Source organism: Aptenodytes forsteri, unplaced genomic scaffold (genome assembly GCF_000699145.1).
Source record: "Aptenodytes forsteri isolate BGI_AS27 unplaced genomic scaffold, ASM69914v1 Scaffold99, whole genome shotgun sequence".
In the NCBI taxonomy this organism is placed as follows: Eukaryota; Metazoa; Chordata; class Aves; order Sphenisciformes; family Spheniscidae; genus Aptenodytes; species Aptenodytes forsteri.
The window spans coordinates 569,410-582,643 of NW_008795321.1; the positions used below are offsets into that span (position 1 = coordinate 569,410).

The following is a 13,234-nucleotide window of genomic DNA, read 5'->3' on the forward strand; positions in this document are numbered from 1 at the left end:
GCTGCAGTACATACTCCTCCTTACAAGGGGACATGAAATATTACAGAGAATTTCAGCAACCACAAACACGTTATTTGCTCCACTGCTTAACACAGTTTCTTGAGGAAAAAAGATGTCTGCAGTCACTGGATGTCTGCCCATCAGCTTTCTCCATCTCACCTTCCCAACAGCTTCCAAGTTTGTTAACTGGTTTCAAAGTTAACAACATTTCCACAACTTCTGTGTGTTTTAACATTCAGTGTCATAGAATCACGGAATGGTTTGGGTTGGAAGGGACCTTCAAAGATCACCTAGTCCAACCCCCCCTGCCACAGGCAGGGACATCTTTCACTAGATCAGGTTGCTTCAAAGCCCCTCCAACCTGAGCTTGAACACTTCCAATGATGGGGCATCCACAACTTCTCTGGGTGTCCATCCCATCTGGTTCACTGTAACTCCTGCCTCTTGCTCAGCACTAGTGGAAAGCTAAAGGTATACTGGAGGGAGAGACAAGGTAGAAGTATGGTAATGGACAGGGTTATAGGGACAGAGGCCAAGTCTCTTGAAATGCAAGTGTTTTTTAAGTGATGTGATCTACTTGAAAAGCACAGCATACATATTTCACACTTTGCATGGTTTTCAAATATAACCAATACCCTCATTGCGAAAAGTGTGGGTTGCCTTCTAAATATGAAACTATATGTCTAGAAATAAAGCATGTTAGAAACAATTTGTAAAAAATTACAAGCTTCTTGCAGAGACATCTCTGACTCCACTTGATGGAGAGGGTGGGTTTTGCTCCCCAGCCTGTCGAAATGACAATAGCCCATCCATGTTTCAGAGATTCCCTGGGATCTACGCAAGATTCCCTGGGGCCATCCGCCCTCTTTCATGCCTCACCTGTGTCATCCTGAGCTTCCTAGCAGTCTCTGCCGGGCACCCAGCGGGAGGCTGGGGTAAGGATTTTCCGAAAAGATTACTGCCCTCGCCTGCGTTACTTTTTCTGACTAATGTTCTCCCAGTTTGTGTGCCCTCCAGAAGATCAGCTGCTGTATCAGGGGAGGGCATGACAGGGCAGTAGACAGGAAAAGAGCAAGGGACGACGGCAGGGGTACCCGAAGGCAACCAAACCCTGCTTTCATGCACATTGGTGAGGTCTGTGTGGGGGACAGGCCTGAGTAAAGCCATCAGCACTGGGCCTGAAGCAGGGATGAGGCTGAGCAGGTGCAAAGGCAGAGCACTGACCTTCATTCGAATCCCCAACTGCGAAGTCCCGAGGAATGCGAGGTCTTCCTAATAAACCTTTGGGTGAGGAGCAGGAATAAGAACGTGACCGAATCCCAGACACTGTGCATTCCTATAAGAAATATAGCAGCAAATTAAAACTTGTGTTGTTTTGAAGTGCACCAGCAACAGAAACAAAATAAATCAGCGACAGAATTTCTGAAAGAAAGATTGCTGACCACACACATACATTTTCTTGGCTTCATTAAAGCTTTAAGTTGAAGTACAGTTTTTGATGACTTCATTTGAATTCTTAGGAAGTCTGTCATACTTCCACTATGATAAATTTTTGTATATTTCAGGAAATAATTTGTGGGTGCTAAGACTAAGAGAAAGCTTACATTCTTCTCCAGTTTGGTGGCAAGTGCCATCCAAATAGTGTTGTTGGCCATTATATCTGATAACCAAGCTATATTATTTTACCAAGGGAGCCATTAAGCTCAGTACTTTAATACCTGAAGGACATTTCACGTAGACTAACGCCCTGCCTTGGTAATTATTGATGTCAGGAGTTAGCCCCTTTCTCTTTTCTCTCTGTATTTTTTTTATTGTATGGGAAAAGATTTCCAGATGCCCAAATATGTCAGTGATAAGGCTTGAAAGGAAACCCCCTGATTTTTGATACATCATTTACATTTCAACAGAGCCTACTCCTAAACTGCTTATCTTATTGTTTTTAAAAGTAGCTCTAACAGAATTCAGTGGTTGTGCTGGACTCTTTTTCTCCCTTCATGTAATTATTTGCTGAAGGTCAGATAGAGCTCTACAGTGGCAAGAAGTCTGTCTCATAAAAACATAAAGAATCCCTACAAATAAAAAATAACTCTATGTGTGTGTCTGAAGATCTCAGAAATGGCACCATGATCTACTGGAAATGAATGTAGCCAGGATACTTCAGAAAACCATAATGAAGAGAAGAGATTTGCACTGGTCAATGCACAAAACCCAACTGAATTTCCCTGAGTCTAGCAATTGTTTTAAAACGGGGGGCAGGCTAGTTTTGTACTTTACAAAGCTGTTACCCTTTCACATAGCTACAGCTGGTTAAACATTTCCTCACTAAACATATTTTGGTTAGAAAATGCTGATTCACTGAACCTGAGATATTTCCTTTGAAAGGCTTCTGATAAATGATGCTTTTTTCAAAGCTGAAGCGAATCTCTGATGGACCCTTCCCACGGCTGCTGCCGAGCCTGGACACAACTAGGGAGCTCCAGCTCCACAACCCTGTGCGTGCTGCTCTCTGGAAGGACTAGCACTGCCAACTGGGAACTCATTTTTTCCCTTCAGATTCAGATGTTTCTCACATGTTTTCAGTGATTTACTTAAAAAGAAAACAATGCAAACCAAGATAGTACCAAATACCTTAGGCTGCAGACTGGTAGGTAAGTCTAAGCCATCTCTGCTACAAGCCTTGGCCTCTGAAGAGCCGAGAGGAGGGTAGTGAACGTGGGATCTGTCCGAAACACCTGCACTTCCGCCGTCTACTTCAAGGTCATCGAGACTTGAACTGAAGCAGACAATGAAGTCTTTAATCCACATGAATTCTAGTAACAATCCATCTCAACCTTAATGCAACAAGCAAAGATACTGCTGTATACTCTGATCGATGACAACCCAAACCGCCAGGATTATGTCAGGTAAGTCACGCTGAGTCCCCTCTCAGGTTTGCAGTCACCTGGTCAAGGTACTCAGTCACTCTGTACAGGACTTGTCTGACCCAACCTTGTGGATCTGCAGTACAGATGTTTGCATTGCCAATGATCACGCAGACTCCCACCACAGTCAGCCACCTCTGGAGGATGATTTTCAGACCCATGTTCAGCATCTCCCTTAAAATGAAATGTTTTGTTCCACACATGTACCTGCCTCTCTATATAGATGATGAGAACTGAGTCAACTAGCTCAGATTTCAGTATTAAGATATGTGGGTATATATGGATATTTTGTGCATCTGTGTATTTGAAAGATATGATGTGGCTATTCACAGACATCTTTTTTTCTACACCTGTGCCTTGATGGAGGATGGAAGAGAATACTAACAAGGGAGATGGAGGGTCTGAGTTTATGAGATTCATTTCAAAGGATATAAACTTAAAAACATATAGGACTATAAACAGACTGAAAAACCTCTGGCTAAATCAATACTTTAAACACTTAGAGATTATTTGATTGGCGAGGGTTCCTGAGCAGGAAAGTGCAGTAAGGTTTCTCAGCAGTACCAGGGTTTCCCAGGGTGGGTCCCATTAGCTGTAAGAGCAAGTTCATGGTCTCTTCGTGAGAGTGACTGGAAGGAACGGTTGACTGCTCACAGTAACATTCCAGCCTTACAACATAAAACTTTAAATTATGTGTGGTATTTCTAAATAGCCAGAGTTCCTACCAGGAATAATAGCACAACAATTCCTTCACACACAGTAGTCCAAAACTACTTCCTTATTACACTTCTGCAGACCATCTTTCGCAATGTTTCCTAGTAATAGCCCATGTGACATCTCCGAAACAAGTTATTTAACTGCATTATCAGCTACTGTCACATTTTAAAATTGGAAAAGCAATACATGTCTATGTCAACAGACAAGTATGTGTGTCTTACTGGGGGTAACTTACCCGGGGAATTTTTCTGACATAAAAAGCTGGTTTAAAGATCTGCTAAGTAACTTGCCACATCACCTCAGATACTTCAAGGAAGATGCTGCTGGAATTACATACTGATAGTCTTATGGATCACTTACAGTTGACATACTAAGGTCAATCACATCTCTCTGAAAATTCACATAAGCTCTTAAAGGTCATATACAGGTACCTGGGCCTAGGTCTTAAAAAAGGTGGGAATATATAAAAATGTATAGGAGAAAAATGTTTATGACAGAGAGGCAGAATATTATTTATAGTAACCTACATGATATCCCCATAGCTAGCAAAAATAAAAGGTTTGGGAAAGAACAACTCTTAGTCTGACATTTGTTGTTTTATCTGTGTTAAAAGATTCCTCCTAGTGGGACTTTATAGTTGCATAAGAAACTCAAAATTAAGGTAGAGAAAATGTTATTGCCCACTTTAATTGACAACAGACACTACTGCTTCCTTACTGTTTTTACACAGATCTGATGCCCTACCTCCAACTAGTCCAAACACTCTTGAAAGGTGGGAGACAGATTCAAATTTCCTCCTGTACAAGAAGGAATTGATTTCATGCCTCTTCTATCCAGAGAAGCAATAAAACCTTTTTATCAAGGAAATTTACTAATCGTCAAAAATAAAAATTATAGTTTCATCTTCAAAGTTCTCTGCATTCTTGAAGCCAACCAGTTCCCAGCATAACCTAAAGCCATCTGGAGAAGGGTCCTCAGGCAACTGGCTCTGCGGGCAGCAAACCTTGTGTACCAGCAAAAGAACAGAAAACAGCCTGAACCTATCAGAAACACGAGTTGTACTCTGCACCGTGTCTTTTGAGGTAAAAAAATATATGCAATCAGGAATAAGTTGGCTGTTCTACAGGCCAGTGCAAAGAATGGAAAGATTCCCAGAGAGTTCAACAGATTTTGGACTATTTTCTTAATGGAAAATATAACTGAGGAAAACTAGGGTGAAATTCTGGTTTCTGAACAAAAATGCCACAATGGAAACTCTTACAGTGAGCAGCTGATTTTTTTTTTTTTTTAAAGAATACATACGGTATTAAAATACGGTACATAAGGAATAAAAGTATAAATTTGCATTAAAAATTAATTTACTTAGAGGACACCTATTATTTGTTAAAAATGTCTTCATAACTATTTTATGAAAACAGATCATTAAGACAATTTAAATATCAGTGACTGAAAACAGTGAATAATATTTATTACTCCAGATTCTGCTGGAATTTTTTTCAGTGACTGAAAACAGTGATTTTACCTCAGTAATAATATTTATTACTCCAGATTCTGCTTCATCTTTTGAAATAAAAGGTTATCATAAATAATCCTTATTCTGGCTATATCATCAAGTCAATTGCATACCTTCTTTTTTTGATGTCGGCATAAAGTTGGCCCCGATCCTTAATAAATCCATGGGTCTTGAATGGAAGGTATGAATCTGCTACATAAGGATCAGAAGGTGAAACAGCATGTCTTAAACCTGCATTTTCTCCATTTTCCATTGGCCTTTGATTTCCTTCATTTGGAACATATATATATTGGTCATTCTCCTCGAGGGAGGGAGACGAAGAGCTCTTAGCCATTGGGATTGAGTTGGCTGGATTCAGACACATTTCACTGCTGACACCATCTCCATGAACATAGTTAGTCTTTAAATCTCCAGCCTGCAGACAAAAAATGAATGCTGGTAAGAGGCAGTAACAAGATGTATTGTCAGGGAACAAAGACCAGATTAGTTTGCCATTTTATTTATGGTTATATGTTTTGCCTTTTTTTTCCCCCTATTACTTTTTACAGCACATGAATTGAAGGCAAGTTACATGGCTACAAGATTCTAGACCTTGCATTACTTTTTTCCATAATTAGAGTAGCAATGAATTGGTATTTGCAAGTCTAATGGATTTCTCACTCATGTTTATACCTTTTGTTAAGTGTATCAATTCATATATTTATAGCTTTTATTAAAAAATATCCTTGAGTCAAGCAAAAAATATGCATAATACATTAGTGTGGGAGACATATGGAGGAGAATTCAAACATTGTGCAATTTAATTTGGAAAAATCAGCCTACACATCACACATTTCTAATTTTCCAGCACCAATTTCCTAAGCTTTGAGATAAATATACATGACCTGGAACGGAAGTTCTCCAGGGGAGGAAGGGAAAGGAATCTTTATTTTTTGCCATTAAGCAATTATGGGCATGAAGCACCCCTCCTCTTGTACAAAGACAGGAATGGAGTTGGGAATTATGTTTTCTCAGGTACAGGAATCAGGATTCAGACTCTGGTAACAAATAATTCTTTGTGCAACTGAGGTTGAATTCTCCTGTTGACTCTGCAGAAGATATTAAAAATACACTTTCTTGTCAGTCTTTTAGTTAGATACTACTGTCGTCTATCTAGATGCTGAATAATACTGAAAAGTCACATGGCCAGTGAAAACACTCAACTTCCAAAAAGCACCTGTATAAAAGCAAGAAGAAGGGAAGGACTGCAAGTGTCTCCAAAGCCCTGGTCTTTCAGATTGCTGACTTCCTCCTCTCCAGCCCCACTTGAGATGTGTTTTCATCTCCATTGTAATGATGTTTCTCTTAGTAAAAGACAGAAAGAACTGCTGGCGTTTTTGCAGCAGCCCATATTTGCATTCAAAGATACGGCGCATCCAAGTCTGGAAGTACTTCTGTTGCATCGTGCAGATGAGATGCACGAAGGTAAAATGCTTCTCCAAGGTCTTACGCAGCTGTTCCTCCCTTCAAAGTTATTCCCGCCCAGGCAGCGTTTCCCCTTGGTACCAGAGAGACCTCCTCCAGCAGCTGCTCCAGCTCCTGCTTGCGCGGTGCTTAAGGGAGAATTTGGCCCCAATCAGGAATTTAACAAAGTTGAATGTCACTACGTATTGAGCAAAGGTTAGTAATCCAAGCTGAAGGACCCCTGAGCAATATACTCGGGTAACATCTGCATCTGTAACGGAGCTGCACTTCTGCAGCTCAGTCCTTCCAACCTGGATATTGTTAAAATCATGGGTTCACAGACTGCATGTATAGTCCCCTGCCAGTTGCTCACTCCTAGGTCATTATTTCATGCATCTCTCAGTAACCTTAGGTACATTTTGAACATGCTGGCCTCTGACTGAAACTTCCAACTCATCTGTCACAACAAACTGGATCTGCAGTGAATGCAGTGGCTGAAGTGTTTCAGGGAATGGGAAAAAAAAAAAAGGGGGGGTGGGAATCACACTTGCAAACTCTCAGCCTTCTTCTAACACTATGACCTGATCATTTCTTACTCCTATATTCCAACTTTCACCCCAGGGAGAGCCCACAGCAGGTTACAAATAAATAAATCACTTCAACCATCACTGAAACATAGCTACACGCCACCAGATTTTGGCAGCTGTTTAACTACACACAACCACTATACATAAGAGTTGGACTAGTCCCCCCTGCCCAAGTTATGCTATCTGAGTGTGACTCTGGGGGAGGGATTTCAGGTGCAACATGGCGATGTAAAACATAATTTGGTCTGGACACTCTGGTTTATCTCCAGTTATGGTGACAAATAAATCAGAAACATGAATACTAATTCAGGATCTCCAGTATCAGAATGCTCCATGCCAGCTGTAGGACATCGACTTTACCTTTTCAGCAATATCTTATTTTTGTTGAGCCTATAAGCTTAGCTATGAGCTTATAATTAACTTCTGAAACGAGCCAGCATCAGCAAATTTGTCTCTTTTGTGAATGTACATGGAATTCAGAAAATCTGAAGTACACATGAGCAAGTTACATTGTGTTAATGTTTCTTAGAAAGAGGCAAACACCATCTAGCTCACAAACACACAGAAAAAGCAGTAAGAGCTGCCTTAGAGTTCTCCCTACAGGCTAGGGAGAATAATTCCTATCATCAACTGAATCTATTAAAAGGGACCTCATAAATGGGTTACAAAATACAGCTGCGAAAAGTAAGGTATTACTGGTTTTATTTTGGAGCTTTACTAATTGGCCGCACACCACTGCTGACAAATCCAGAAGATCCTACTACCACACAAATAAGTTACTTTAACACAAGACAACGGAAAATTTGCCAAAAGTTCAAACATAAGCTTACTTGGTCTACCACCATGCAGTTTGCATATACTTCATCGCTTCCACTCAGCATGGCAGAAAGTCTGGTTGCAGCAAAGAAAGTAGGTGGAGCCTTGAGTTTCCTGAGAACATCAAGGGTAGAGTGCCTCTGCTCTGGAAAAAGGAAATTGTGGAAAATATGCCATTAAATCTCAACCCATTTTCTTCTCATGTACCTATACTGTCATAAAATGGCAAAGTTAAACATTAAGCACCAGATCGCAAGATTACAATTTGAGTAATATTTGTGTGGACACCCAAAAATCTGCCCATTTTGCAATTGCCTAACACTTGCTGTATGTTCCAAGAAGCCTATAGTTGACAAGACTCTAAAAGGTACCACAGAATCATTCATATAACTTAAAAATAACTGTTCCTGTATCTTGGTTAGCAAAATATCTGAAATCAAAACTCTCAATAAACTTAATTCCAGTTTGTCTGTTATTGAAAATTATGCAAAAAATCCTTCTTAGTCTGCATCAGAAATTTATTTTCTGCAAAGGTGGAAAGGAAAAGGCATCACTAAAGACTTTCCCCAGGCTATATTCCTAAAGCAATGTAACTGCTTTTGGAAGATCACAGAATCATATAGCATGGTTTGGGTTGGAAGGGAACTTTAAAGATCATCTAGTCCAACCCCCCCCTGCCATGGGCAGGGACACATTTCACTAGACCAGGTCACTCAAAGCCCCATCCAAGATGCCTACGGCCATCAGATTGCAAGAAAAGTTATAATGAAGAAATGGCACTGGATTAGAAACTACACTTGTCAAGGTCTAAGGCATTTGTTCCTTTGGGAAAAAAAAAAGTCCCGGACCACTGCCAAAACTGCAATGCTACTCCACAGCTTTTATTTACTTTTAAGATTCTATCTCATAATGCCCAAGAATGGTAAGCTCTACACTTAGAGAAAACTGGAAATTTCCATTTAGAAATGGCACTCTATGAATTATTTGGTTTCTAGTCCTGGAAGGCCTTGCAAGATCTCATACCATTAAAACATCCTTACGCGTCTCGTTTTGCTTCTCTCTCCTGCAAGAATTTTAACATGATTTTAGTGACTGCCATCTTGAGGATTGCTAAAGCTACAAACCATTTCCTTATATCTGCCAAGATCCCGAAGTCTTTGTTTATAAATAGTATAAAAGCATTGTTTTCTACAGCAGTTCATCAGACTTTGGCAGCTAAAATCAGACGGAAATGTGATTTGGCAAAACTGGCAGTGCTTTCTTGTGGCAAGTAAAGCTTTCCAAGGGCTGGTCTTAAACCAACAACCAGGAAGAAAAAAAAAAAAAGTCAGGCTCTCCATTGCTTCTTGTATGCTTATTACCTTCCCCACCATGTGCTCCCTCTTGTATATAAACCCACTGGGTACAACTGGCAAGGGTGGTATTCGGCTCCAGTGCTATGCTGCAAAGGTTCAATACATACCCCTGAAAAACAGCCCAGGCATTAGGCGTTCCCGAATCACGGCATAAACCCGAGCCTATGGAGACAGTTTCTTGACTTCAGCAACAGTTCCCACTGCTGAGGTCTCTACAGTCAGTTAATGGACTGCACTATGAATTACATGTCCCAAGCCAGAAATAACAAAATCCCTGTTACTTCACATTTTTATTTATATAGCAACTACTAATACCACATTTTACATTATTTTAAAATTCTGTAAGAGAGTAACAACCTAAGTAACAACTTCTGAAGAAATCTGCTGAAAATACAACAAGATATGTAAGAATATGTTATCTGCAGTACTTTCCATCAGTAAATCTTTATTGATTATCACTGCTAAACACCGTATGTTTTTCTGGTGATGCTCCGGTCAGTCTGTTGTTAAAGGTGAGATGTCTAAACAAATATTCGTTGGGGTTTTAAATGAACAGACAAAAGGTAGAAGGTCATTTTGGGCTTCATGTTGCAATATGACCCCACTGTACCACCTCCTTACTCCCAACTCCACCGCCCAACTTCAAACACGCGTGACGGGACAACTACATCAAACTAACTTTGTAACAAGGGAAGTATTTCAAGACTTTGCTGAATGCAGGGGAGAGCATTATTAATTATACATTGACTGTGCTAGTAACTGATTTCCACTGGACAGGCCAGCATAGTTTAAAAAGTAACAAAACCATTCCAAACATCCTCATCACACACTGCATTCCTACAGCCCCACTAATTGCCTCCAGCCTGCCTCGCTGGCTACGTGTCATCTCAGTCTTACAGGGACCATCAGCAGACCCTCCTCCAGGTTAACATGGCAGCAGGTAACAGCTCGCTGCACTGAGTACCAGTAGTAACATGCAGCAAGGCTGTCCTTGCCTGAAAGATGAGGAGTATCAACAAAATGCATTTTCAAACAAAATGTCTCAAAAATCTCCCCTACCCATTCAAAATGCTTATTCTCGTTACAGATGCAAATCTTCAGCACAGCTTATGGAAAGACAGATAAGACTGCCAGGGCAAACTGGCACTTCTTGTGAGAGTGAAGGCATCCCAAAGAGTTTTAGCTCTGAAAAGTGTCGGTAATGGACTTCAAGATGCTTACTAAACTAAAAATGACTCGAATATGACACAGCTGAGTTGCTCTGGTACTGAAACAACCCAGCAAGCACAGCTCACCAAGCTGATCCTCCTGCCAGAGCTGAATGCTCTCTGGCTGTATACCATGCCATGGCCACAGAAAAAGAATAAAACGAAGGCATGTCTCCTTTAGCAGAGCCTGTGGCTCTCTGCCATCTGCCTGGTAAACAGTTGAGAAAGATGTATGCGTTATTTAGATGTAGGTGAACAAAAGCCACAGTGCTGGGAAGGATAATCCCCACACATGGATAAAATAAAAGGCCTTGACCAATGAATAACTAGGCACAGGTTCCCTACATCTTTTGCCATGTTGTCACCAAAGTTATACAGCAAAGGCTGCACATTTTACCAGGCACAAAAGCTTATACGAATACTTTAAAAAAAACCCACATGATCATCATAGCAATAATTCAAAACATGCTTTATGTTGGCGTAAGAAAATGTATAGCCTTGAATGACCTGTGTCGGAAAATGGCAAGAACATAACACTGACTGTTTTTCCACAAAAATGAAAACTTAAACCATTCTATGAGAGAGCACACAGCAAGAGAGAAGTGAAATACATCAACATGACCAAGCTGAGAGCCAGGAAAGAAATTACAAATTCCCTTCTCTAGATACAATGAATAGTTTTCAGACAGTTCATCACATTTACCCCCAGCAATCTGAGCAGGGGTTAATGTATAACTGGTAGTAACAGAGCTATGAAGTCAGTGAAAAATGCAGACTGTAGGTCATGCAGGACTGCAGAAATACTCCTCTCAATCCAGAAATGGTCACCTGAATTTGGAGAAAGAAGTCCACAAGTTCCTGGCGAGGGCCTGACTGAAGTGCCATGCACATCTGTAGATGTGGATCATACGACAAGTTTCAATGGGGGATCTGCATCCCTAATTCAGGTGTCTTAGTGCTTCATTCAGACAGTGCAACTACTCGTAAGAGCAAAATTAAGCAAGTACATAAGAATAGCATTACACGGAGGGTAAAGCGAGGTAGGCTTTGATGTGCTCTTGTCACAAAGGCGAACATTTAACTGTTCTAAATCTATGGAGTGGAAACCAAAGCACTGGGTTTCCTATATACTGCGTGGAGAGCATCAGGCATCTGGATGCTAGAAATCATACCATCACGTTCAAGATGTGGTCCTAAAGTAGCCACTAAGAAACACTGAGGATAAAGACACTTGTCAATCATTGACTTTGATCTTTGCCACCTAAGCATGGGATGCGAGAAAGCATCCCTTTCCAGCACGGGATTCACAGCCCTGACCTCCCTTCCTGAAGCAGGCACCTTCCCTTACTATACAGAAGAATACACAAACAGAAATGAGTTGGTGTCTCATTTTATACAACAGCACAACAGATAAAGTACTTTCCCAAGATACGGGACGCTCGGTTTCAATTCCCACCTCTGCCCAAGTGGATTTGGCGCATAACTCCTACCTCCCAGCACAGTGGGACAGACTTGTCAGAGACAGATATTCCCAGCACCCCTGAAGGTTGTTAAAGCCCCCAAAAAGGCTCTGAGAGTCACTGCCTCTGAACAGTTAGGACTATGCAGCACAAGGGGAGGGGAGAAGAGACCTGCCTTATGGCCATTTCACATTAAATAACAAAATAAATACCATTAGGGGTCTTGCAGCAAGGAACAAAACTTAGACCCCCTCCCCAGCCCAATCACTAAGACACAGTTACGTTCACATTCTCTGTTGAGCCTAATTAACCTTTAATTATGTCATACACACGCAGCCTCAGCAGGAGGGAGGGAGTCTGCAATGCATGGCCCCAAAGGTGCACAGCCTGCTCTTGGCTCCTGCTGGCCCCAAGGAGTTCAGGGGAGGGCAGGGGCTCCACCACCCAGCCTGAGAGGTCCCCTAGGAGGGACAAAAGCTGACCTTGAAGCACGCAGGGAACTTAAAATCTGAAAACACTGATGCGTATGGTGCAAAGTGGGGTGTGAGACTCTCCGCTTTGGACTCTCCCACCGGAGGTCTGCACAGCTTCCCTGCCTCCCAGGGGGAGCAACCCCAGACCAGGAAACCAACAGCCTGCTGGTTCAGAGGGGAAAGGATGAGGCTGACATTTCATTGCCCAGATCAGCTGGAGCACCCAGCACAGGTACACAAGAATGACTTCACGACTTTTGGGGTGGGGAAGAAGAATCCTGCACCACTTCCCGCCAGGCACTACAGGTTTCTTGTTCACTGAGACCTGAACTCCTGCATGAGGGAAATGCAGCTGCAAGGTACGTGCCCCACAACTGTGTGCCAGGATCAACTGGCCATGTTTGGTTACTACCAGAAAAAAAACATAGATCACGAGCGTAGATCATGAGCCTGCTGTCTCCTTGCAGACGCACTTCTCCCACTCCACGGGCAGCCAGGATTTCAGTTCCCCAAGCACAAGTGAACCCTTGGACTTTACCACTAAAACATGCACATGCACCCAAGAGCACCTTCTTGCTCCAACAACACCACATATATGGTCAGCTGTGCATACAAGCCACATGTGTTGGTATACTATTAACAGGGATGGGAAACAAGATACAATACTTTAACATGCAAACACCAGATCTGTATACAGTGCTTTACAACAAGTGAGGTATTTAAAAAAAAAAAAAAAAAAAA

At 41.6% G+C, this 13,234-nt stretch overlaps 1 protein-coding gene across 1 annotated transcript in view; it reads right to left on the bottom strand.

Annotated features, from left to right (window-relative positions):
- ARHGEF28 (Rho guanine nucleotide exchange factor 28) overlaps window positions 1-13,234 on the bottom strand; it is a 114,865-nt gene that overhangs the window by 48,148 nt on the left and 53,483 nt on the right. The window contains exons 9-12 of the mRNA XM_019472243.1: window positions 8,012-8,142; window positions 5,265-5,566; window positions 2,629-2,773; window positions 1,225-1,336 (exon numbers count right to left, since the gene is read on the bottom strand). Of these exons, the coding sequence (XP_019327788.1) occupies window positions 1,225-1,336; window positions 2,629-2,773; window positions 5,265-5,566; window positions 8,012-8,142 (690 nt within the window). The remainder of the gene's footprint in view (window positions 1-1,224; window positions 1,337-2,628; window positions 2,774-5,264; window positions 5,567-8,011; window positions 8,143-13,234) is intronic.